The sequence below is a fragment of the Hylobates moloch genome, unplaced genomic scaffold (genome assembly GCF_009828535.3).
Source record: "Hylobates moloch isolate HMO894 unplaced genomic scaffold, HMol_V3 SCAFFOLD_1, whole genome shotgun sequence".
Taxonomy (NCBI): Eukaryota; Metazoa; Chordata; class Mammalia; order Primates; family Hylobatidae; genus Hylobates; species Hylobates moloch.
In genome coordinates, this window is record NW_026652276.1 from 209368019 (window position 1) to 209395171 (window position 27153).

The 27153-nt window shown below is 49.3% G+C and overlaps 1 protein-coding gene across 3 annotated transcripts; it reads right to left on the minus strand.

Moving 5' to 3' along the window:
* Positions 1-253: 253 nt before the first annotated feature.
* On the minus strand, positions 254-11729 carry PRRT4 (proline rich transmembrane protein 4). 3 transcript variants are annotated; one of them, XM_032761644.2, is made up of 6 exons: positions 11464-11729; positions 9527-10250; positions 9336-9440; positions 8867-8986; positions 2383-2612; positions 254-1348 (listed from the first exon to the last, which is right to left on the minus strand). In XM_032761644.2, the coding sequence occupies exons 2-6, from the start codon at positions 10176-10178 to the stop codon at positions 1166-1168; spliced, it is 1290 nt and encodes a 429-aa protein (XP_032617535.1). In that variant the 5' UTR covers positions 10179-10250; positions 11464-11729; the 3' UTR covers positions 254-1165. The 3 variants fall into 3 exon arrangements, with proteins under 3 accessions (XP_032617535.1, XP_032617534.1, XP_058282396.1); XM_032761643.2 differs by having other exon boundaries at positions 262-2612; XM_058426413.1 differs by lacking the exon at positions 11464-11729 and having other exon boundaries at positions 262-2612; positions 9527-10327.
* Between the last annotated feature and the right edge of the window lie 15424 nt (positions 11730-27153).

Sequence of the window (27153 nt, forward strand, 5' to 3'; positions counted from 1 at the left end):
TTCTGCCTCACCTCCCAGGGCGATGTCCCATCTCTGCGAAAAGCCACTTCCCAACGATTCAGAAGAGTCTTCGAGGGGCTGCTCCCAGTAACCCCACTCATCCCAGAAACAGGACAAGACTCGTTGGTCTTGTATGAAGGTCCCTAGGGTCTGGAATGGACCCACCCCACCCAAGAGCTGCTTCTCTTCCACTAGTGATGGAATCACTGGTGCTGTTGCCCAATCGAGTTTTCCCAAAAAAGTCAGACCTTGCTCCTCTGAAAATATTTTATTGATAAATTAACTTTAAGAGCATTCCCCTCCCACCCAACTGCTATCAAGTCTCCTAGATGGGTCATGGACCCCTGTGGGTGTCACATGGAGGACAGGGAGTCCCACTCACACAGGGGTAGGATTCCTAGGCATGGCAGAGGTGGGTAGGGGGCCTGAGGCAGGTCCCAGGGTCCTCTGAGGACAGCCCCTCTCACTCAGCACCAGAGTGGGGAGTGGTGGTCAGGAGTGGAGCACCTTGGAGCTTTATTGCTGGTGAATGCCAAGGAAAATGGGACCCCTGCCAGCCTAGATTTGCAGCTGAGGGCATCAGCACCCAGGGCTCCAGAGAAGGTGGCACTGATTCCCAATCAATAGAGCCTGGCTGCTGACCCACCCACCCAGGGCCCCCTGGATGGGGAAGGAATCTGGAGAGGTATCTGAGCCAGGCAGGATTGGGGAAGGGTTACAGTGTGCAGGTCTCGGGCAGGGTAGGCGCCAGAAAGGGGCATATCGCAGGGTAGCAAGGTGGCCACCTCTTCACAGGTCTATGGTGTCGCTGCCCACGCTCAGCTCGTCGATCTGTCGGCAGGCATCCAGGAACTGCTCCTGCAGCAGGGCCTCCTCGGCCTGCAGCTCAGAAGCAGGCTCCGGGGAGTTGCGAGAGGATGGGGAAAGGGCCTGGTAGGATCCTGAGGCGGGGAGGCTGGGGCTGCTTCCTGAGGGCCGCGGGGGACTGAGGACGCAGACCAGAGGGCAGCGCGGGGGCCTGTCGGGGCTGGAACACAGCAGCATGGACGAGCTGTCCCGCGACAGTCCGCAGAACGAGCCAGATGAGACGCTGCTGCCTGCGGGCCAAGCCCCGGGGGAGGGGAGCTCCGGGGGCGCAGGGGGGCCAGGGGCCTCCCCTGATCTCTCACTGGGCCTGCCCCCGGTCCCTAGCGAGGCGGTGCGGTAGAGGCCGAGCCCAGGCAGAGCGTCCTCGACGGCAGGGCCCTGGAAGAGGCCAGGCTCGAGCAGGGCCTCGCTGCAGAGGGCCTCCTCGATGCTGCGTCGCAGGTTGATTGGGGAGGGCGGGCAGAAGTCCACGGTGTAATCGCTGCAGGGAGAGGAAGCCGGGGACGGGGCCGGGTTGGCCGCCGCGCCTTCGAAGCCCCGGCAACCTCTGCCCTGGAGTAGGAGGTCTGGGCCTGGCCCTGCCAGCGCGCACAGCTGCAGCAGCTCCGCGTCGCCGCGAGCGATGGCGCTCCCCAGGGGTTCCTTGTCCGGGGGCCCAGTGACCCAGCCTCCCGGCAGCAGCGGAGCCGCGTGGCCCGGGGACAAGCGGAAGAGCTTGGCCCAGCAGCGCGGCGGCACGCGAGGACTGCAGAGCGCCGGGTAGAGGCCCAGCAGCGCCAACGGGAGCGCGACGCCCACCTCGCCCAGGCGCAGGCCTAGCTGGAAGGCCCACCAGGGCCAGGGCCCTTCCAGGCCGGGTTGGCCGCCGTAGCCCAGGGCGTGCAGCACCTCATAGCCCTGCAGGGCTCCGCTCAGCAGCCCGAAGGTGCCCGCCACCGGGGCGGTGCGCGCCGCGCGCCGCCAGGACTCGCGCGGGGCGAAGGGGCTGCGCGCCTGTGGCAGGGGTGTGGCGCCCTTGAAGCCCGACCCCCCCAGGGGCGCCCCGGCCCGCCGCCGCCGCCCGCCCCAGCAGGAGAGCGCCAGCAGCAGCCCCGAAAGGAAAGCGGCGAGGAAGGCGTGCAGCCCGCGCAAGGCGAGCCGCAGGGGCCGCAGCGGGCGATGCGCAGCGCTCCCGAGGGCGGCGGCGGCCGCCAGCCCCAGCCCCAGGAGCAGCAGCGCAGCCAGGCCGGCGGGGCACCGCGGAGGGCGCGGTCGGGCCAGCAGCAGGCAGGCCAGCCCCAGGCCCGCAGCCAGGCAGGGCAGCGGAAGGTCCTGCAGCAGCAGCCAGGCGAGCGCGGGCAGTCGATCCCTGTGCCCATAGGCGTCGTAGAAGAGCGGGAAGGCCCGCGTGGTCCCGGCCGACAGCAACAGCAGGTCCAGCAGCGCCAGGCAGGGGGCGCCGGGCGGGCAGCGCCAGGGCAAGAGAGCCAGAGCCAGCAGCGCCAGCAGGGCAACCAGGCCGAACAGCGCGCCTACCCCGTACACGTGGGCCTCCCAGGCCAGCCCCCAGCGAGCCCTGGCCTCTGCCCAGTCGGCCTCCAGGGTCAGGAAAAAGAGGGGCCTCGGCGCCTCGGGAGGCTGCCCCTCGCGTTCAGGCAATTCTCCCACGCTGCAGGACCCTGGCCCACACTCTGGCTGCCCCGAAGGGTTCCCGAGGCTGGCGGGAGGAGAGAGGTCATCTGGGCCAGAGGTGGGGACTGTGGGGTCTGTGGGCAAAGAACGTTTGGCTGAGGCAATGATGCAGCCCTCCCCCCCTACCCACCCAACAAGCAGTAGCCTGAATGCCAGTCAGAGTCCCCTAACGTATCCAGGACACACTTGTCTTACGTATGAGACTCACCCCACCTCTTGGCCTCTTACCTTTCCCTCCCCCGCTCCCCTATTCAATGTCTTCGCTGGAGTTTCAGCTGTCATCCTTCCCCTCTTCCTTCTCCTACTTCTCCCACTCTGCCTCGGCCCCCCCAGCTCCCTGCTTGGCTCGTTTGTGATTCTACTAAAGAGTTTCTCTTTGAAGTCACAGAACTTTACAACTGGAAGGAGCCTTAGACGCCCCCTCCAGTTCAATCCCCCCACCAGAAAGGAAGCTTTATGAGAACAGGGATTTTTGTTTCTTTGCTCACATCTGAATCTCCATACTTAAATTAGTTTCTGTCACACAGTTGGAATTTAGCAGATATTAATGACTAAATGAATCCCTGTACTTGCTGGATGCAGATACTGAAGCTCTTCTGAGAGGCAAAGTGACCTGCCCAAGGTCACAAATGGGCAGAGCTGCACCTAGAACCCAGGTCTGAACATCAGTCTGAGCCCCTTTCTGTGACTCCAAAGCCTCTTTCTAACATTAGTGTGCTTATCTCTTGTTCCACACCCCTGACTCCCAACCCCCAACTTAGTGCTAGGAGGAGCTTCCTCTGCCCTTTTTCAACTACTCCCCTACCTTATCTCCATCTCAAGGAAAAGCCCACATGTGTGCACACACACGCACACACACACACACATACATCAGGGGAGAGGTAAGACAATGCTGTCTCAGCACTCTGAGGAAGACATCATTTCTCCTTCTTCATTGGCCTTCCTACCTGCCACACCCCAACCCTTAGCCTATCCATGGCAGTGACCCCTATCCTGCCTCATCCACAAAGCCATTGGTCTAACTGTCTTAATATAGATGCCTCCATGCTTCTCCCCACACTGTACAGAAGGTGACATTGAGATGGACTCCCCCAGGTCTCAAAAGGTGCCCTTAGGAACTCCCAGGGAGAAACTCTTGGGGACATCATAGTGGGATGAAATGCCATCTAAGTAAGTGAGCCCCTCAGTTTTTGTTTTTGTTTTTTTTTTTTTGAGACGGAGTCTCGCTCTGTCACCCAAGGCTGGAGTGCAGTGGCGCGATCTCGGCTCACTGCAAGCTCTGCCTCCCGGGTTCACACCATTCTCCTGCCTCAGCCTCTCCGAGTAGCTGGGACTACAGGCGCCCGCCACCACGCCCGGCTAATTTTTTTTGTATTTTTAGTAGAGACGGGGTTTCACCGTGGTCTCGATCTCCTGACCTCGTGATCCGCCCGCCTCGGCCTCCCAAAGTGCTGGGATTACAAGCGTGAGCCACCGCGCCCGGCTGTGAGCCCCTCAGTTGCTCTGGGGTTTGCTATCTTGGGTCCCTAGCCCCATCCTGTGCTCCAACACCTTCCCATATCCCTTGGAGAAAGGGAAGTCAACTAAGAGAGGGTGAGGAGTAAGATCCTTAATTCTACTCTTCTGGAGCAAGAGAGGAGTTAGGTAGAGTTAGACTCAAGGATTCTCCCCAGGGCCGGGTAGCAAGGGAAGATGCCAGAAGCTGAACCTCTATCTGCCTTCACCTATAGATTCAGCAGGACCACAGCCACAGGCAAGGGTGGAAGAAGAAAGGGTGGTGGTGAAGGATGTGGACAGCCTGGCAGGGATGGGTAGGTGTACAAAAGACAGATGTGGAATGTGAGGGGAGGGTGCCTGACAATCACCCAACTGCCTGGCCCTGCCTTGGCCATGCCCTAGCTGGACAACACAGGAAGACCCCAGCAGCACCCCCAGCCACAGGCAGGGCCAGCTCATGCAGGGGACACTCAAAACATAACAGTTCTAGGCCGGGCGCGGTGGCTCATGCCTGTAATCCCAGCACTTTGGGAAGCTGTGGCAGGCAGATCACCTGAGGTCAGGAGTTTGAGACCAGCCTGGCCAACACGGCAAAACCCCATCTCTACTAAAAATACAAAAATTAGCCAGGCATGGTGGCACACGCCTGTAATCCCAGCTACTCTGGAGGCTGAGGCAGGAGAATCGCTTGAACTGGGGAGGTGGTGGTTGCAGTGAGCAGAGATCGCACCTCTGTACTCCAGCCCGGGTGACAGAGCGAGACTCTGGCTCAAAAAAACACATACACACAACAGTTCTTAAAAATAATAAATACGTAAAAGATAAACAAAAAACAGAGTTCTGAGAACAAGGAAAAGGAAGGCGTGAGGGAGCTGGGAGGTGGCTCTGAGAGAAGGAAAGGGAAGATGGAATTGGACAACTGGGAAGGGCAGAAAGGAAGCAGCCAAAACATTAAATATACACAGCTCACCACCAACTGCAAGTGGCAGCATGCACCCTGGTTCCCATTCCATCACATCCTCAAATCTGAAATGAGTAAGAGTACCTACTGCATAGGACTGCTGTGAGAAAAATGAGACAATGTGTGTAAAACTCTGGAGAACCTGGTGCATAATGATCCTTCAATCAAGATTGTGTCGTTATCATGATCATCAGCTAATGTTCATCACTGATCAATCATCTGTTTGTGCGTGTGTCAGTGTGACTACCTCTGGTCTCAAACAGGTTCTTGATTCAGCTAACTAAAGGCTGCGGTCTGTTTTCAAAGCCTTTCACAGTCCTAAACTTGCTTAGAAAGACAACAATTAGTCAGATAGTGAACATCAACACATTGTCTCACTTTATGAACTCTGTTTAACTAATACCTTTGGGTTTTTGTTTGTTTGTTTGCTTTTGAGACGGAGTCTCACTTCATCACCCAGGCTGGAGTACAGTGGCATGATCTCAGTGCACTGCAACCTCCACCTCCCAGGTTCAAGCGATTCTCCTGCCTCAGCCTCCCAAGTAGCTGGGATTACAGGTGTGGGCCACCATGCCTGGCTAATTTTTATATTTTTAGTAGAGACGGAATTTCACCGTATTGGCCAGGCTGGTCTCAAACTCCTGACCTTGTGATCCATCTGCCTTGGCCTCCCAAAGTGCTGGGATTACACCGCGCCCGGCCAAATAATACTTTTCTGATGGCCTACCCACCCCTTAACACTAATAAAGACACCAGCCATCAATTAAATGAGAAACTACTTAGCTGGGAATGGAGAGCTTGCCGATCAGGTGGCATAGGTCTGGCAATGGCAAGATCAAATGCACACACCACCTCACCCCTCATTCTTTGGTCCCTTCAGATGCCCTTGCCCAACCCACTTCCTCTGCAAAGTGAATGGGTTTGCTCCATCTCTCTTTGGCCTCTGTGGCCTCTGCAGAGGGGCAGGAAGACATGACCTCAGAGCCCACAGTCTGCCCCAGCCTGTCACCCCCTTACCACACCCTCTTTGATCACTGTACAGATAAGTGCAGCTGTCGGAGGTTGGCTCCAATTCACCCTCTTCCATCTTTACTTCTCACCCATGGGCCACAGGAAACCTTATCTCTCATCTCTATACCTAAGCTCTATGGCAACTACAGCAAATTTCAACATTCATAAGAATCCAGGCTGGGCTGGTGGCTCACGCCTGTAATCCCAGCACTTTGGGAGGCCGAGGCAGGCAGATCACAAGATCAGGAGTTCCAGACCAGCCTGGCCAACATGGTGAAACCCCGTGTCTACTAAAAACACAAAAATCAGCCGGGCATGGTGGCAGGCACCTGTAGTCCCAGATACTCAGGAGGCTGAGGCAGGAGAATCGCTTGAACCCAGAGGATGCAGTGAGCCGAGATCACACCACTGCACTCCAGCCTGGGCGACAGAGCAAGACTCTATCTCAAAAAAAATAATAATAAATAAAATAAATCCAGAAAAGGAATAAAAACCAGATAATAGGCAAAGTACAGGGATGGCTCAAGTGTCATAAAAGGAGTTCTGAATTAGAAAAACTGATCCCATACTCTGCATGCCCCACACTGGTCCAAGTGTGAATGGGGACAGGTGGAAAAAAAACCTGGCTTCTGCCTTTGTAGGGTCCACTTGACCTCATCTCCCATCTCCCCATTGGAGGCTTCTCCAGAAAGAGCCTTCAGTTTTCCCCAAAAGAGTCCAGAAGATAGTCATCTCTGTTTCTCCCTTCCCAGGATCCCTCTCCAGAGCAATCCTCCTTTACTGGGAGGTCCCATTCTGGCCCTGTGGGCCCTCTTGACCTCAGTGGCAAGGAGGAGAGGAGATATCAATGTGAATAACTGGTGAGGCAGGCGCTGGCTGGGGAGGGGTTGTGGGAGAGAATAGTTTGATTCATGGAAAAGTCAGGCCTGATTATCCACCAGCTGCCCAGATCAAAGGGCTGGGAATCATGTCTCCACTCTGGATGCTGGAAGCTACAGCCCATTCAGTGGCCTGGCCCCATCCCTCTCCCCACCCCCACCTCCAGGTTCATGGAGGGTGGTTACACTTTGTAGGGGTGACACTCAAAATATTTAGCAACTGAGTTGGCACAGGTGCCAGCCAATCAGAACTGACACCAGCCAGAGTGGTCAGGGAGTGGAGGGGAACCCTCTGTGGACTAAGTGAGATGGGCACGATTAACTGGTATGAAAGCCGCACACTGATTAACTTGATAACTGTTCTGGTATGTATGGACTGAATACAGGCTCTGTCTGAGGTGAAGGGCACCTAATGCAAGGAGGGCCTAGGAGTCAAAGGTTAGTTGCATTTAGGTTAGAAAGATTCTAGAGGCAACACAGAGAGACTCCCTTTGTATGGTAACTGCTTGATACAACTACACACATACACACACACACACACACACACACACACACACACACACACACTGCTGGCAAGAGCAAGGCCCACTGGCGTTCTCTCCAGGAGGCCTATAGCTCTCCTGAGTTTATTCAGAGGGGCAGTATCAGAGGCTGGGTTCCTGCAGCTACCAGGGAGGAGGGGGAATGAGGTGGGGCCGCCAGCCTGCCGGGCTGCACTGCCTCTGATACTGTCCAGACTCATTAAACCTGCCTGGCCAGCGCTGTCACCAAGGCCGACAGACTGCCAGCCAGCATCCTTCCCCTGAGGCACAGAACCTGCCCCCCACCCCCAATCACATCCTGCCCCTGCTGCACGCTGGGCTGGACAGGGGCATAGCAGGCCCCTCACCCACCATCCAAGGGAGTGCAGTGACTGTGGCTGGAGTGAGCCAGAGAACCAGGTCATGGGTTAAGTCAGGAGCTGGAAGAAGCTGGGGAGACCAGTGGTTTCCACTGCTGAGCCTAGTGTGGGGTGACTGAGAAGTTTCACAGCCACAGTAAACCTTTTGCAGAGCAAAGCTGGGCCTGAAAGCCCCTCAGTCCCTCTCCATGACTCCCTGCCTCATCCACCAGAACCTCTCCTCCAGCAGCTGTGCCCTCTGCTGTGTGGTTTGTGTTGTCCCACCACTGCCTGAGGCCAAGGCTGAGGTTTCTGAGAGGTAGGGTCTGGAAGTGGATTTGGGATGCAGTGGGGGACAGAAGCAAGGTTAATAGCTACTGTTTAATGAGCCTCTACTTTGTGCCCAGCATCATGCTAAGAGCTTTGCAATAACTAGCAAGTACTATTATTAAACCCTGGGTCTATGAGAAAATTTAGGTTTAGAGAGGTTAAATAACGTGCCCAAAGTCACTAGCTAGTGAGTAAATAAATTGTGATTCAAAGCCAGGTCTCAAGATTCCTGAGCCTGTGGTCTTTCCTCTGTACCACCAGCTTGTCCGTGTGCATGTTCTGAAAGGCTCCCTTGAACGAAGGTGGCATCTGCCTGCTCAAGGTCTCCTCCTCAGTGTCTTCCCAATGAGAGACCCAGCTCTGCCCATATCTGACAGCATGTCATGTCAGATCAGATGGCAAAGGAAAGAGCCCCAAAGTTGGTGGGGAGTCAGTTCAGGCAGACTGGAGTGGAGGGTGGGGTTAGTGCCAGGGCTGTGGAAATCATAAAGAAGTTCCTGTGTCTGTTTGTCCCTGAAACATCTGTCTACATCCTGCTCTGCCTCTCAGTGCAAAACTCTCAGGGGACCATTACTTAACTCTGTGTGGGACTTTCTCCAGCAATACTTGTTCTCAGACCATTCATATATATCTCCATGGTGATGATGAAGAGAACGATGATTATGATTATGATGACAACAAAATAAAAGGGTCCCAGAACACTGATGAGTGACTAGCATGTAGTAAATGCTCAATAAATAATTGTCAAGTTCAAATGAATTGGATACTTACCCAATGATGTTGTTGCAATCGAGGCAAAACTTAGGGAAGCAGCTGGGTCCAGAGGACTTGGGCTGGAGAGCTTCCTCTCCAGGGAGTATGGGGGCGGGGACAGAGTGGTACCAAGGAACCCTGCAAAGGGAGCACATGGGGCTCAAGTGCCACCCCACCAACCAGCCTTGCCTCTGGGAGTTTGGAGAAAATTATGTCCTTCCCCAGAGTTTGTCCTAAGGAAGTCACTGTCCCAGGAATTGTAGCCACTTGCTAAGCTCATGTACACCATGAGCTAAGCTACAAAGAGCAAACCAGATTCAGTATGGCAAAGAGAATACTCCTTCCGTGGAAGTAGTAGCCCATATCCTAGGGCCTGGAAGAAGCAATGCAAGAAAGTAAAAAAAGAAAGGTACTTGTTAGGCTCCTAGCACAGCACTTGGCACGTAGAGGTGTTCCACAATAGTTTATTGCAATGAAATAAACTCACCCAGAGAACCTGAAACTCCAGAGGCAGAGCTTGTGGATGTAGTTTCACCTGGGATGCTCAGGCCAGAGAAGTTCCGGAGTGGGGACAGAGTAGTGCCAAAGAATCCTGCAAAAGAAGCCCAGGCTGAAGCTGCCTCCTACCTGCCAGGGGTGCCCAGCAGGGGCTTTCCTTGGGATGAGGTGGTTACTCACCAAAGGGTCCCAGGCGCCCGGCAATCTCTGCCAGGCTGGCCCGCAGGCTGGGCAACAGGGGCAGCGTTCGATGCCCAAGCGTGGGGGCTGCACCTGCTCTCAGTGCCATGTCAAACTTCAGCTCCAGCTCGCTCTGATGGGGCCTGGGAGCATTGGATGGAAGTGCTGTCACCATCAGAGCAGTGTCCCAGGTCACAGTGCTCCTCCTGGGCTGATAGGGGGCAGTGGGCCCGTCGCTGGGCCCAGAGCGCCGGGATGTGGACTCTGGAAGCAGGGAGGAGGCCCGGGTCTTTGAGCCGCCTTCGGTGGAGTCCCACTCAGTGAGAGAGTTCCCTGAGGAGCCCACCAGCAATTCCCAAAGGGGGTCCGTCCTCAGCCCACTGGCCACCTCTTCCCCTGGCTCCTGGCCTGGCCCAAGAGAGAGTGGCTGGGTCTCTGTGACTGGGCTCCCCCAGACAGCAGCAGGTCCCCGAAGATGGAATTTGAAGTTAAGTCCCAGGTTGAGAGACAGCATAGAGGCCTCACTTTGAGGTGGGGGCGTCAAAGTGGTGACAGGAGCACCTGGGACGGAGGAGGTGGGCTGCGGGCCCACAGTAGCAGCAAACAGGACGCAGCAGAACAGTCCCAGCACTAGACAGCCATGCCTGGCCATGGCCCCACCTGGCTTCAGGTGGCCTTGGTGGGCAGGGACTCAGTTATTCAGCACCTTTTGAGCAGGAAGGTCCTGGAGAGAGGAGAGGCCCTGTGAGCCCTAGCTGTGGCCACCCTCTTCCCTTTCCCACGATTGGATGCCCCAGAGAGAGGCTTCTGATCTCAGAGGAGCAGGTAGTGTGGGCGGGATGCAGTGTCCTGCCCATGGCTCTGGCTCTTCTTGCCGGGCCCTTCTGTACCTTCAGGCCCCAGTACAAATCCCTGCCTGGGGGTTCCTCCTTCCCCCTCTGCCCATGCAGAAACTGGGGTCTGACTGCAACCAGGGGCCCTCATCCTTAACTAGTAGCAAAAGGGATGGACATGGGCTTCCAGAGGTGGATTCCTTTCTTCCTTCCCTCTGCTGAGCCTCAAGTATTTACAGAGGCTTACGGTTGGCCAAGCACCCTTCTGGGCATATAACTGTGAACAAGCAAGCCCTTCCATGTCTTGACCTATTCCAACCCCCACCTCCCGCCCCAGCCAGAAGTGCTGGAGCTCTCACTCTCAGACTCCAGGGGGCACAGGGCCTTGGGAGGGGTGAAGCAAGCGCCGAGTGATCTGGCCCAGTCAGAAGTCCACCCAGGCTCTGGCCAGAGAAGCAAGATTCCCAATCTGGCAGAAGCACCTTCCCTCCCGCCCCTCCCCTTTCCTGGGGCTGGGCCTGTTCCCTTCCCTAGGACCCTTGAAGTATTCGGGGGAGGGGCAGCTTGGCGATCTCCGGCTTCCTGGAGGAGAATGCCAGGCAGGCAAGCTAAGCGAACCGCAGGCAGCTGCGGCGGACTCCTACCCCCTCCCCAGAACTCTCTCCTCCATGCGCACACATCTGGTGGGGGAAGGGAGGGTGAGCCAGGGACACACGTGCACCCAGCACCCTTACATCACACACATAGCCACACCTAGCGCCCTTGACACACTCACCCTTCACACACCCCTGCCCCTGCACGCGCGCGCGCACACACACACACACACACTCCGTCCTGCCGAACCCCTCTCCTCCCTGCATGGGTTCAGACCCAAGCTCTGTGAGCCCCCCGGCCTCCCCTGTCACACACACACACACACACACACACACACACACAGCATGTACTGTACAGAGAGATGCACACCCCCTACACACATTCACACACACAGACACATGCCACACACCGCCATCCCCCCACACTCGTACACGCCCACCATCCCTCGCAGGCACACAGGCACACACGCGCGCGCACACGCACACACACCCCCAGCCCGAATCGGCCGACCTGCTCCCCGGGGTCTCTCCCGCAGGCAGGTCTCCTCGCCGAGTCTCGGAAAAGGGGCGGTCGTGGCGGCCCTGGCGCCCAGCTGGGCAACGCTCCGTGGTGTCTCACCGCTTCTCTCTGTTGTGCCCAGCGCCCCGACTGAAGATCCGTACCCCCAGTCTCCGGCGCCCCCTCGCCTAGTCCAGAGACCGCAGCCTTGCCGCCCCGCTGCCCCTGATCCGCCCCCGGCCCGGCCCGCGGCCCGCAGCGCTCTCACCAGGCGGACGGCCCGGCCCCGCGCTCCGCACTCCGCGCTCCCTCCCCGCGGCGCCGCCTCCTGGCTCCGAGCCTCGCTCCCCGGCGAAGCCGCCAGCGCCGGGGCTCCGCGGCAGCCGGCTCTGACGGCCCTCCCGCCCGCCCGCCCTCGCTCCCGCGCCCTCTCTCCTCCTACTCCTCCTCCTCCTCCCACCCAGCCCGCCGCCCGCGGTCCCCCCACACCCGGGCGGGCAGGCGCTCACAGCAGCGCGGAGCGGCGGCCACCTCGGTGCCGGTCGCCTCCACGCGCGCTCATTCACCCAGCGCTGTCAATCAGCCGCGGCGGGCGCCTCGCTGTGAGCCTGGCGAAGGCAATCACACACTCCCAGGGCGGCCCAGCACACACATCCACACGCGCGCCTTGCCCAGGAAACACACTCGCAGGTCGTAGGGCGCGCGCACACGTGGCAGCCTTCCCCAGGATGGCACCCCGGGCAAAAAGAGCCCCAACGTTTGCTAAGTAGAAGTACAATGGGCAATTCTACTTCCTTTATCTCATGAGTCCTCACCGCAACCCTGTGTATGTCCCCACCTTGCAGACAGTTAAATGAAGACACAGAAAATTACCTAATTTGCCCAAGATTGCACAGCTTGGTAGAAACTGGAACCGTCTCCCTGCCGGCCCTCTCCACCACCTGGTGGTTTTCAACAGTTGAACTGCTACACAGCAGTGCCTCCAACACTTCACAGGTGAACTGCCAAATGCCAATCCCTGTGTGACATGTCTTTTCGCTAAAACTGATCTCTCAAAAATACTATTTCAGAAATGTCTGCCAGAAAGAATGGTGAGCTAAGCTGCTTGTGAGCAGTGGATTACAACTGGTTTCTAGTAGGAGGTGTGGGGAGAACAGTAAAATCAAAGGCTGGGCTCAGTGGTTCACGCCTGTAATTCCAGTGCTTTGAGAGGCTGAGGCAGGATGATCGCTTGAGCCCTGGGGTTCAAGAACAGCCTGGGCAACATAGCAAAAGATAAAACAAAAACAAAGAACGAGCAAGCAAGCAAGCAAGCAAGAAAGAAAGGAAGAAGAAAGAAAGAAATTAGCTGGGCGTGATGGGGTATGGTGGCAGGCACCTGTAGTCCCAGCTATTTGGGAGGCTGAGACTGGAGGATTGCTTGAGCCTGGGAGGTGGAGGTTGCCGTGAGCTGTGATCATACCACTACACTCCAGCCTGGGCAACAGCAAGACCTTGTCTCAAAAGGAAAAACAAAGAAAAAAGAGCATGCCCCTTCACAGAAAGTAAGAGAGCTCAGGCAAAAGCTGACACATGTTGAAGATGACCAAGAAAACTGAGCAGTCACTATGTATACTTCATGAAACCTGCTAAGTTGTAGTAGTGACTAATTTAAGTAGTACTGACTCATTCATGTGGTTTTGAGTCTCTAAATCCCTGCATGTTTTCTTCCAACAATGATAGTAATTTAAAAGTATCAGAACATGAAACACTTCTGTCTCCCTGCACCATTTAAAACTTTCCCTCAAAATCTAAACATCTAACTGTGTGCCAAGAATGATGGTAGATGCTTTATAAGAGTCTCCTTACTTATTCATCATCACGAGCCATAGAGAGAGAAAAATTATTGTCACCATGTTATAGCCTTGTATATGACCCTGAATTCCCTTTCCATCTATATCCCCTCTCTTCTTCTCTTGAAGATTGTGGGAGTTGCAGGGTGGGGGGTGGCGGGTGGGGGGTGCTGGTGTTGCTTAAAGAGTTACCTAGGGCAGATTCTGTCTCAGTAATTGAGAGCTAGCTTAGCACTTTGTGGACATGGTCCATGACTATTTGATAAGTGAACAATGATGAATGGTTCTGGGGTCCATATGGGCAATGGGTTGCTTTTCAGAAAGGCATCTTCCTTATCACAGAGCCCTGCCAATTCATGTAAAATCAAATCAGGCCACCAACTGAACTACTCTTAGGGTCATCAGTGATAAAGTCTGGGATTTATTCCAGGTCCCTTAACAAAGCATTGCAAAGGACATCTCCAGATGTACCCCCAGGGGTTATCATACCTTGCCCCCACCCCCAAGTCCATTAGGGGCTGCCCAGAGGCTGCAAACTGGGATTCAGCCTCTAATTTTCTTTCATATGCTTAATAAAAGTTATCCTACTGGAGACATTTTCTTTGAATCCTTCTCATAGAAAAGCCCATTTCCTGCTAATCATGTTCACTTAAAGACTTCTACATGGAAAGACAGAAATAAACATATCCCAGTACATTAAGATAGCAATCCTCCATGACCCAGTGGGGTTATTCCCAGGAATAATTTTTAAAATATATTGAAAAAGGAAGTAAGGGTTCTGGGTTAAGATGGTAATTGAATGCATATTCAATTACCTCCCAAAACCCCACTAAAACTTCGGTAAAGAGATTTTCAAATTAAGAGATAAACCTACAAGGATGCAAAGATCAGGAAAGGAGAAAATAGCAATAGTATTTTTGAGACAGGATGGCAGGCAGTCATGCAGTTACTGACTTACCAGCCCCGAGGAAAAAGACATCCCAAACTGGCAGTGGGGAAAACCGAGAGCCAACTTGATTTACATTGCAAGGCTCTCAGAAGGCACAGAAACTGGCATTCCAAGGTATCTCCAGAACTGCGGGAAAGGTTGCTAAAGTAGGGACTGAGCTGAAATACAGTTAGGTCCCTAGACCTCTTCCCTAACTCCGAACCACTGGGCAACAGTCTTTCTCATGTCGCAAGAGTCTGGAGGATTTTCCTCTGAGGAAGATAAGATTGAAGGTATCTGGACTGGGGAAACTTCCGGCACAGTTGTGAACAGATATGCCAGACTGAAAATGCTGAAAACAAGGGGATTAAGTAACCAAGTCATATTGAATGCTGAATACAGAAACCCTGAGCCTTCTCCCGGAACTGTTTCCCAAAGTCATAGGAACAGGACCTTTGCTTCCAGGCTGGAGACTAGAAGATTCTATACTGGGGCATTTTACCAGCCTAAGAGGAAAGATCTAAAGATTCTGACATGGGGGTTCTCCAAAAACAACCTGGTTAGATCACCCTACTGTAGCAAACCCAACATGTGAGCTTGGAGTTTCCCACCAACCTCCTACCCCCATCCCTCAACCTTAATCATGACCAAAGATTACCAGATATGCAGGACATTTTTTAACACAGAAGTGTGAGACAAAACAATCAGAAAAAGTAACTGAGAGAAACAAGTTATACAAAGAGAACAGGGCACCGAAAAGATCATTGTTAATATCCTCAGAGACGTGAGAAGATACTGTATCCATGAAACAAGAATAAGATGCTGTAGAAAGGAACATTCAGAGAACAGTAACAGTAACAATAATGCCTTGGAAAATAAAATAATGACAGCATAAGCCAGGCACAGTGGCCCCATGCCTGTAATCCCAGCTACTTAGGAGGCTGAGACAGCCAGATGTCTTGAGCACAGGAGTTCAAGACCAGCCTGGACAACATAGCAAGACCACCTCAAAAAAAAAAAAAAAAAAAAAAGATCATGACAGCAGAAATAAAAACCCTCAACAGAAAGATTAGAAGATAAAGTTGATTAAATCTCCCTAGGAAGTAAAGCAAACATACTAAAAGATCAAAAATATAGGAGAGAAAAGATAAGAGCATTAAAAGATAATTCCAGGAATTCAGCATCAACATAAATGTTCTAAAAAGAAAAAAAGGGCTGGGTGCAGCGGCTCACATTTGTAATCCCAGAACTTTGGGGGACCAAGGCGGGAGGATCACTTGAGCCCGGGAGTTCAAAACCAGCCTGGGCAACATAGTGAGACCTGGTCTTTCTAAGAAATTTTTAAAAATTTGCCGGGCCTCGTGGCGCATGCCTGTAATCCCAGCTACTTGGAAGACTGAGGTGAGGATTAATTGAGTCTGGGAGGTGAATGTTGTAGTGACCCATGATCACACCACTCCACTCTAGCCTAGGGAACAAAGGGAGACCCTGCCAAAAAAAGAAAGAAAGAGGGAAGGAAGGAAGGAAAGAACGAAGGAAGGAAGGAAGGAAGGAAGGAAGGAAGGAAGGAAGGAAGGAAGGAAAAAAAACAAAGAAAGAAAGAAAGAAAGAAAGAGAGAAAGAGAGAAAGAAAGAAAGAGTCCTGTATCAAGTTGATCATTGACACTTCGAATGCACTTATGGCTCTGGGTTCCTCCCACGGCTATTAAAAAAATGAAAAATAATGAAAGAAAACAAACTGAAAAAAAAAAGAACCAGAGGAAAACAGAAGAGAGAAAATAATCAATTATCGAATATGAAGAAATTTTCTAGAACAGAAGGACACAAGTTGCCAGTTCATAAAATGGTCCACCAAGTCCCCAACACTATAGATTAAAATAAACCCTGGGCCGGGCGTGGTGGCTCACGCTTGTAATCCCAGCACTTTGGGAGGCCGAGGCGGGCGGATCACGAGGTCAGGAGATCGAGACCACCGTGAAACCCCGTCTCTACTAAAAATACAAAAAATTAGCTCAGCATGGTGGCGGGCGCCTGTAGTCCCAGCTACTCGGAGAGGCTGAGGTAGGAGAATGGCGTGAACCCAGGAGGCGGAGCTTGCAGTGAGCTGAGATCGCGCCACTGCACTCCAGCCTGGGTGACAGAGCGAGACTCCGTCTCAAAAAAAAAAAAATAAAAATAAAAATAAAAATAAAATAAACCCACACCAAGACGAATTAAAGAGAAGAGTCTAGAAATTTCCAGATAGAAAGAAAAAAACATAATATACAAAGACTCAATTATCATAAATGTTTTGAATTTCTCAACAGCAACACTGGAAGTAAAAAGCAATACCTTCAAAATTTTGAAGAAAATGCTTTCAACTGAGAATTTATACCCATTCAAACTATTAATCAAGTAAGAAGTTAGAATATAGTTATTCACATTCTCAGACGTATATATTTCAAAAGGTTTGCCTCCTATGCACAGTATCTGAAAAAGCTACCAGAGAAAGTGCTCCACCAAAACCAGAGAGTCAACCAGGAAAGTAGAAAGCATAGGGTGCAAGAAATAGAGATCCGCCACAGGGTAGAAGCAAAGGGAGGCCCTGGGAAGACAGCGGAGGGGGATCCCGAGATAGCAGCTGTGCACCACATGCAAAGGGATCCCAGTTCATATTGGAGCAGTGTTACTAACTCGGGAGACAGGCACACTGGCAGCTATCACCACCAAGACCACTGCTATCAGTGTACTATTTTTGGAACCTGACTCAGATCAGAATGTCTGGTGAGTCTGGCCCTGATACTGAATTGTACTAGCCTTAACTTGACCAAGTGCTATAGAGCTCATGTTCTTGCCACACCCTGCTGCCTGATCAGGAAGTTTGCACTTGACCTGCCCATGAAAGAAGGAGATGGAAGTGAGCTCCCAGGCAGAAAGCACAGAGCAGCCAGCTGCCCCTGACTGTATTCCATCCAGATGTCCAAGGTCTGGCTGATGCTACAGCCCGGCCACATGCCCTCATTGCAGGGAGTCCTGTGCTTCCCAGGACTGTAGATTAAAATAATCCTGAGAGTCTTCATCTAGCACAAAATTGTCCTTTCCTTTCATATTAGGATTATGTTTGCTTCCCAATATTGTTTAGGAATATACACATATGTGGGAAAGACCATAGACAAAAGCAAGCGAAGGATTAACCTAAAAGTCAAGAGAGTCATTCCCTGGGGTAAGGAAGACAAGGAGGGAGTGGTTATGACTCAGGAGGGGAACCCAAGGGGCTTCTAAGATACCAGTGATGTTTTATTTCTTAATCTATGAGACAGATACATGGATGTTCATTTCCCTTCCTTCCTTCCTTCTTTCCTTCCTTCCTTCTTTCCTTCCTTCCTTCTTTCCTTCCTTCCTTCTTTCCTTCCTTCCTTCCTTCCTTCCTTCCTTCCGTCCTTCCTTCCTTCCTCTCTTTCTTTCTTCTTTTCCCTTCTCTCTTCCTTCCTTCCTCTCTTTCTTTCTTTTATCAAGACAGAGTCTTGCTCTGTCACCTAGACTGGAATGTAGTGGCACAATCACAGCTCACTGAGGCACCAACCTCCTGGGCTCAGCCTGACCCTCCCACCTCAGCCTTGCAAAGTTCTGGAATTACAGTCATGAGCCACCAAGTCCAGCCCATTTTCTTATTTTTTTAAGCATACTTATGACACCCAGATATATAAAGCAAATATCATTAGAGCTAAAGAGACAGATAGACCCCAATACAATAATAGCTAGAGACTTCAACACCCCAGTTTCAGCATTGGACAGATCATTCACACAGAAAATCAACAAAGAAAGAGCAGACTTGTTCTGTACTACAGACCAAATGGACCTAGTAGATATTTACAGAACATTTCATCCAATGGCTGCAGAAAACACATTCTTCTCAGCACATGGATCATTCTCAAGGACAGACTATATGTTAGTCCACAAAACAAGACTTTAAAATTAAAAAAAAAAACCTGAAATTATATCAAGTACCTTCTCTGACCACAATGGAATAAAACTAGAAATCAATAAAAGGTACTTTAGAAACTATACAAACACATGGAAATTAAACAAAATGCTCCTGAATAACCAGTGGGTCAATCAAGGAATCAAGAAGGAAATTGAAAGATTTTGAAACAAATGATAATGGAAACACAGCATACCAAAACCTATGGGATACGGCAAAAGCAGTACTAAGAGGAAAGTTTATAGCTATAAGCACCTACATCAAAAAAGTAGTAAAACTTCAAATAAACAACCTAATGCATCTTAAGGAACTAGGACAGCCAGAGCAAGCCAAACTCAAACTTTTTTTTCTTCTTTCATTTTTTTCTTATTTTTTTCTTACAAGCCAAGGCGACAAACCCAAACTTGGTAAAAGAAAAATAATAATACAAATCAGAGCAGAGGCCAGGCGCAGTGGCTCACGCCTATAATCCCAGCTCTTTGGGAGGCCGAGGTCGGTGGATCACTTGAGGTTAGGAGTTCAAGACAAGCCTGGCCAACATGGTGAAACCCTGTCCCTACTAAAAATACAAAAATTAGCCAGGGGTGGTGGCATGAGCCTGTAGTCCCAGCTACTTGGGAGGCTGAGGCAGGAGAATAGCTTGAACCAGGGAGGCCCAGGTTTCAGTGAGCCAAGATCGTGCCACTGCACTCCAGCCTGGGCGACAGAGTGAGACTCTGACTAAAAAATAAATAAATAAATAAATTAATTAATGAAATTGAAACAAGGAAAACAATATAAAAGATCTGTGAAATGAAAAGTTTTTTTTATTATTTGTATTTATTTTTTTTGAGATGGAGTCTTGCTCTGTTGCCCAGGCTGGAGTACAGTGGCTCGATCTCAACTCACTGCAACCTCTGCCTCCTAGGTTCAAGTGATTCTCCTGCCTCAACCTCTCAAGTAGCTGGGATTACAGGCATGCACCACCATGCCCAGCCAATTTTTTGTGTTTTCAGTAGAGATAGGGTTTCGCCATGTTGGCCAGGCTGGTCTTGAACTCCTGACCTCAGGTGATCCACTGCCTCAGCCTCCCAAAGTGCAGGGATCACAGGCATGAGCCACTGCGTGCGGCTGAAAAGTTGTTTTTTAAACATAAACAAAATTGACAAACCCTTTAGCCAGACTACCTAAGAAGAAAGAGAGAAGACCCAAATAAAATCAGAGATGAGAAAGGAGACATCACAAATGATATCACAGAAATTCAAAGGATCAGCCGGGTGTGGTGCCTCACACCTGTAATCCCAGCACTTTGGGAGGCCAAGGCAGGCAGATCACTTGAGGTCAGGAGTTCGAGACCAGCCTGGCCAATGTGGTGAAACCCCATCTCTATTAAAAATACAAAAATTAGCCAGGCATGGTGGCATGTGCCTGTAGTCCCAGCTACTAGGGAAGCTGAGGCAGGAGAATCTCTTGAACTTGGGAGGCAGAGATTGCAGTGAGCTGAGATGGCGCCACTGCATTCCAGCCTGGGTAACAGAGTGAGACTTCGTCTCAAAAAAAAAAAAAAGACTTAAATCTAAGACCTGAAACTAGGAGACCACTAAAAGATAATACTGAGGAAATTCCAGAACATTGAACTGGACAAAGATTTACTGAGTAATACCTGACAAGCACAGACAACAACAGAAAAAATGGACAAATGGGATCACATCAAGTTAAAAAGCTTCTGCACAGCAACAAAACAAAGTGAAGAGGCAACCCAAAGAATAAGAGACAATATTTGCAAGCTATTCATCTGAAAAGAGATTAATAATCAGAATGTATAAAGAGCTCAAACAACTCTATAGGGAAATATCAAATAATCCAATTTAAAAATTAGGCCAGGTGCAGTGGCTCATACCTATAATCCCAGCACTTTGGGAAGCCGAGGCGGGGGGTGGGATCACCTGAGGTCAGGAGTTCGAGACCAGCCTGACCAATGTGGTGAAACCCTGTCTCTACTAAAAATACAAAAATTAGCCCGGTGTGGTGGTGTGCACCTGTAGTCCCAGCTACTCGGGAGGCTAAGACAGGAGAATTGCTTGAACCCAGGAAGCAGAGGCTGCAGTGAGCCAAGAGCATGTCACTGAACTCCAGCCTGAGTGACAGAGAGAGACACTGTCTCAAAAAAAAAAATTAAATTAAAAAAATTAAAATGAGCAAAATATCTGAATAGACATTTCTCAAAAGAAGACATACAAATGGCAAACAGGTATATGAAAAGCTGTTTGACATCATTCATCACCAGAGACATGCAAAGCAAAACTACAATGAGATCTCATCTCACCCCAGTTAAAACAGCTTTTATCCAAAAAAACAGGCAACAACAAATGCTGAAGAGGATATGGAGAAAAGGGAACTCTTGTACACCGTTGGTAGAAATGGAATGTAAATTAGTACAACCACTATGGAGAACAGTTTTGAGGTTCCTCCAAAAACTAAAACTAGAACCGCCATATGATCCAGCAATCCCACTGCTGGGTATATACACAAAAGAAAATTAATTAGTATATAGTTGGGAGCAGTGGCTCACACCTGTAATCCCAGCACTTTAGGAGGCTGAGGCGAAGATCACAAGATCAGGAGTTCAAGACCAGCCTGGCCAACATGATGAAACTCCATCTCTACTAAAAATACAAAACTTAGCCGGGCGTGGTGGTGCAGGCCTGTAATCCCAGCTACTCAGGAAGCTGAGGCAGGAGAATAGCTGGAACCCGGGAGGCAGAGGTTGCAGTGAGCCAAGATCGAGCCACTGTACTCCAAACTGGGCGACACAGTGAGACTCTGTCTCAAAAAAAGAAAGAAAAAAAGAAAACTAATCAGTATATCAAAGATATATCTGCACTCCCATGTTTATTGTGCCACTATTCACAATAGAGAAGATTAGGAAGCAGCCTAAGTGTCCATCAACAGATGAATGCATAAAGAAACTGTGCGGCCTGTCAGGGAAGTGGGGGGAGGGAGAGCACCAGGTGGAACAGCCAGGGGGTGCTGGGCTTAATGACCTGGGTGATGGGTTGATTTGTGCAGCAAACCACCATGGCACACATTTACCTACATAACAAACCTGCACACTCTGCACATATACCCCGGAAATTAAAAGTTGATAAAAAAAATTTTTAAGAAAAAATTTAAAAAGAAAAGAAACTGTGATACATATACACAATGGAGTACTATTCAGCCACATGAAAGAATGAGATCCTGTCATTTGCAACAACACAGATGGAACTGGAGGTCATCATGTTAAGTGAAATAAGCCAGGCACAGAAAGACAAACTTCCCATGGTCTCACTTATCTGTGGGAGCTAAAAATGAAAATAATTGAACTCATGGAAATACAGAGTAGAAGGATACCAGAGGCTGGAAATGATAGTGGCGGTGGGAAGAAGTGGGGATGGTTAAGGGTAAAAAATATAATTAGAATGAATAAGATCTAGTATTGATAACCCAACAGGGTGACTACAGTCAACAATAAGTTATCGTACATTTTTAAAAAACTAAAATGGGCCAGGCGCAGTGGCTCACGCCTGTAATCCCAGCATTTTGGGAGGCTGAGGTGGGTGGATCACTTGAGGTCAGGAGTTCAAGACCAGCCTGGCCAACAGGGTGAAACCTCTTCTCTACTAAAAATACAAAAGTTAGACAGGCATGGTGACGTGTGCCTGTAGTCCCAGCTACTCGGGAGGCTGAGGCAGGAAAGTTGCTTGAACTCGAGAGGCAGAGGTTGCAGTGAGCTGAGATTGTGCCACTGTACTCCAGCCAGGGTGACAGAGCAAGACTCTGTGTCAAAAAAAAGAGAGAGAGAGAGAGAGAAAGAAATAGAGATTCTATCAATATTGACGTTTAACTTTGTTTTACAATTTGTAGCCAATGCAATAAGACCAGAAGAACAAGGAGGAGGATAAAGAGAATAGAAGGAGGAGGGGGAGAAGATTAAGGAGGAGAAAAAGAAGGAGGAGGAGAAAAAATAACTATAAAATATTGCAAAAGAATAAAGGAAAAGTTAAAATATTATTATTGGCTAAACAAGCCTCCTAAGTAGCTGGGACTACAGGCGCATGCCACCACACCTGGCTAATTGCATTATGGCAAAACCATGTCTCTACAAAAAATATAAAAATTAGCTGGGCATTGGCCAGGTGAGGTGGTTCATGCCTGTAATCTTAGTAGTTTGGGAGGCCGAGGCAGGCGGATTACCTGAGGTCAGGAGTTTGAGACCAGCCTGGCCAGTATGGTGAAACCCCTTCTCTACTAAAAATACAAAAATTAGCCGGGTGTGGTGGCACGTGTCTGTAATCCCAGCTACCCAGGAGGCTGAGGCAGGAGAATCGCTGGAACTGGGAGGTGGAAGCTGCAGTGAGCTGAGATCGTGCCACTACCCTCCAGCTTGGGAGACAGAGTGAGACTTCCTCTCAGAAAATAAATAAATTAATTAATTAACTGGGCATGCCCGTAGTCCTAGCTACCAGATAGACTGAGGCAGGAGGATCACCTCAGCCTAGGGGGTAGAGGTTGCAGTAAGCCGAGATCAAACCACTGCACTACAGCCTGGGCGACAGAACGAGACTCTGTCTCAAAAAAAAAAAAAAAAAATTATTTTGTGAAACAGAAAACTATTAGAAAAAAATGTGATTAGATTAAAGCTAAATATCCCATTCCATATAAACAAAGCGTATTAAAGACAGAAATAAGTTTATGTTTATCAAAAAATGAAAAGAACTTTTGTGAAGAAAACCATACAACTTTATTGAGAGAGATGAAAGAGGTTTCGATAAATGGAGAAACAACTCTTATTTATGGATAGAGGCCCTCAAAATTTTATAAGGTTATTCTCTCCAACTTGATTTCTATTTTTAGTACTATTTCAATTAAAATATGCCAGGAGCGGTGGCTCACACCTGTAATCCCAGCACTTTGGGAGGCCAAGGCAGGCAGATCACTTGAGGTCAGGAGTTCGAATCCAGCTTGGCCAACATCGTGAAACCCCGTCTCCACTAAAAATACAAAATTTAACCAGGCGTGGTGGCCTGTAATCTCTGTAATCCCAGCTACTCGGGAGGCTGAGGCAGGAGAATCACTTGAACCTGGGGGGCAGAGGTTGTAGTGAGCCAAGATTGCGCCACTGCACTCTACACTCCAGCCAGGGTGACAGAGTGAGACTCCACCTCAAATAACATAAAATAAGATAAAATAAATTATCAATATATTTTTAAAGTTTGAAATAATTATTTTAAAGCTCATTGGTGAGAATAATGGGGGAAAATAAACCCTTTTGAAAAAGAAGAGTAGCAAGTGGGATGTATGGCAGAAACTTGCTCCTTTGGATGGTTTGTATGTATTCATTTAGTTCAACTATACTTACAAAGCTACAATGATTCTGTGATAAATGAACAAACAAACAAAAACTGTGATCCTGGCATAAGAATCGCCAGGAAGTTCAAAGAAATGGGAAGCAGCACTAATCAAGTTCCCACCCCATTTCTCTGCTCTTCCCAGCACAGTTGTCTGCATGTATCGTCTCCACATTCTCACCCCGTACTCCAGTCTGGCATCCATCTTACTGCTTTACCGAATAGCTCTTGCCAAGTCATTCTGACTTTTAGGCTGCTGGTCCAGTGGAGCTGGGTCTTCTTCCTCGACCTTGTTGAAACAGTAGATCTCACTGATCACTGTATTTGTCAAGGTTCTCCAGAGAAACAGAACCAAAAGGATATATGTAGGTATGTAGGAAGAGATTTATTATGACAGATTGGCTTATGCAATTAGGGAAGCTGAGAAGTCCCACAATCTGCTGTCTGTAGGCTGAAGGCCCAGGAAAGCTGGTGGTATAGTTCTAGTCCAAACCCGAAGGCTGAGAACTGGGGAAACCAATGGTGTAAGTCCTGGTTCAAGCCTGGAGAAACAGGAGCACCAATGTCCAAGGGCATGAGGAGATGGATGCCCAGCTCAAGCAGAGAGAAAATTCATCTTTCCTCTGACTTTTTGTTCTCTTCAACCTCTCAAACAATTGGATGATAGCTATTCTCATTGGTGAGGGTAAACTCTACTCAGTCTTCTGATTCAACTGCTAATCTCTTCCTGAAATACCCTCACAGACACACCCAGAAATAATATTTTACTAGCTATCTGGGCACCCTTGAGCCCAGTCAAGTTGATACATAAAATTAACCATCACAATCATTTACCCTTTCTTCTTGAAGACTCACTCTCTTGCCTTCAGAGACAATGCATTTTCCTGGCTCTCCTCCTTTGCTGCTCTGCCTCCTCCATCTATAGTTTTTCCTAGGTAATCTCATCTATTTAGGGAATGCCAACTCCGAGCTCTAAACTGCAGACTAATCTTATCCAATTACCTACCTGACATCTCTACCTGGCTAAGAGATATTTCAAACTTGTCATGTTCAAAATAGAACTATTTTTTCTCAACCATTTCTTACCAAAACAACAACAGCAATAGTCAATCTCTCTACCAAAAGACATTTTCCTTTCAGCCTGTAATCCCAGCACTTTGGGAGGCTGAGGTGGGTGGATTGCTTGAGCCCAGGAGTTTGAGACTAGCCTGGCCAACATGGTGAAACCCCATCTCTACAAAAAATACAAAAATTGGCTGGGCGTGATGGCACATGCCTGTGGTCCCAGCTACTCAGGAGGCCAAGTTTGGGAGGCGGAGGTTGCAGTGAGCCGAGATTGCGCCACTGCACTCCAGCCTGGGCGACAGAGCAAGACTCTGTCTCAAAATAATAATAATAATTAAAAAACTAAAGTGTTAAAGATTATAATAAAATGAAAAATATTTATGTTACAATGTTAATTTTTCAAGCCAGGTGGGACTAAAATACTAAGCCTGCAAACGAGAAAAAAAGCAAGACATAAAAGCATATGTACAATAGCATCACAATTATTACATTCATTTTTCTGTGTATTCCTAATTGCCTGGCCTGAACATAGATTTTTTTATATATATAGAATACTATTTTATTTGTATTTATGCTTTTAATTTACACGAATGGCATTGGGTAATTGGCCTTATTCTTTTTCCTTTTTTACTCAATACTTTAAAAAAATTGTTAATAGGCCAGATGCAGTGGCTCTTGCCTGTAAGCCCAGCACTTTGGGAGGTGGAGGTGGAGGTGGGTGGATCACCTGAGATCAGGAGTTCAAGACTGGCCTGGCCAACATGATGAAACCCCGCCTCTACTAAAAATACAAAAATTGGCCAGGCATGGTGGTAGGCACCTATAATCCCAGCTACCCAGGAGGCTGAGGCAGGAGAATCGCTTGAACCCAGGGGGCAGAGGTTGCAGTGAGTCAAGATCACGCCACTGCACTACAGCCTGGGCAACAGAGCAAGACTCCATCTCAAAAAAAAAATTTTTTTAATAGACTTTACTTTTTACAGCTGTTTTAGGTTCACAACAAAATTGAGTGAAAAGTACAGAGATTTCCCATAAGCTCTCTGCCCACACAGAAGCACAGCTTCCCCCATTATCAACATCTCTCACCAGGATAGTACAATTGTTACATTACAATAAATGAACTACATTGACACATTATTATCACCCAAAATCCATAGTTTATATAAGGGATCTCTCCAGGACTGTACAGTCTGTGGGTCTAGACAAATGTATAATGACACGTATCCACCATTATAGTACCATACAGCACAGTTTCACTGCCCTAAACATTCTCCATGTTCCACCTACTCATCCCTTCCTCCCCTCTAACCCTTGGCAACCAATGATCCTTTTAATGTCTCCACAGTTTTGCCCTTTCCAGAGTGTCATATAGTTGGAACCACATAGCGTGTTGTCAGATTGGCTTAGTCATATTCATTTAGGTTTCCTCCATTTTCATGGCTTGATAGCTCCCTTTTTTTTTTTTTTTTTTTTTGGAGACAGCATCTCACTCTGTCACCCAGGCTGAAGCTGGAGTGCAGTGGTGTGATATTGGCTCACTGCAACCTCTGCCTCCCAGGCTCAAGTGCTCCAGTGATCCTTCCACCTCAGCCTCCAAGTAGCTGGGACTACCAGTGCATGCTACACGCTGGCTAATTTCTGTATTTTTTTTTATAGAGACAAGGTTTCACCATGTTGCCCAAGCTGGTCTTAAACTCTTGAGCTCAAGCAATCCACTTGCCTCGGCCTCCCAAAGTGATAGAATTACAGGCATGCGCCACCATGCCCACCCTACCTCTTTTTAGCACTGAATAATATTCCATCACCTGGATGTACCACAGTTTATTTATCCGTTCACCTACTGAAGGACATCTTGGTTGCTTCCCAAGTTTTCAATGATAGATACAGCTGCTGTAAATACCCTTGTGCAAGTTTTTCTGTGGACAGTTTTCAATTCACTGGGGTATGCCAAGGAACACAATTGCTGCATCATATGGTAACAGTATGTTTAGTTTTATAAGGAGCTGCCAAAGTCTCTTCCAAAGTGGCTGTACCATGTTGCATTCCCACCAGCAATGAAAAAGCGTTCCTTTTGCTCTACATCCTTGCCAGCATTTGGTGTTTCAGATTTTTGCCATTCCAGTGGGTATGTAGTAGTTTCTCACTGTTGTTTTAATTTGCCATTTCCTAATAACATACGATATTGTGAATCTTTCATATGCTTATTTTCTTTCTATATATCTTCTTTGCTGGGCTATCCTTCCAGCTCTTTTGCCCATTTTTAAATCACATTGTTCTTTTTCTTATTATTAAGTGTTAAGGGTTCTTGGCCAGGCACAGTGGCTCATACCTGTAATCTCAGTACTTTGGGAGGCCAAGGCAGGCAGATGACTTGAGGTCAGGAGTTCGAGACCAGCATGGCCAACATGGTGAAACCCCATCTCTACTAAAATACAAAAATTAGCCGGGCATGGCCGCAGGTGCCTATAATCCCAGCTACTCAGGAGGATGAGGCAGGAGAATCTCTTGAACCTGGGAGGCAGAGGTTGCAGTGAGCCAAAATTGCAC

Coding starts and splice junctions, on each gene's coding strand:
- PRRT4 (XM_032761643.2), bottom strand. CDS start 10,178: ATGGCCAGGCATGGCTGTCTAGTGCTGGGACTGTTCTGCTGCGTCCTG. Junction 9,441..9,526: donor CGGGCGCCTGGGACCCTTTG/GTGAGTAACCAC, acceptor CTTCTTTTGCAG/GATTCTTTGGCACTACTCTG. Junction 8,987..9,335: donor TGGAGTTTCAGGTTCTCTGG/GTGAGTTTATTT, acceptor CTCCCTTTGCAG/GGTTCCTTGGTACCACTCTG.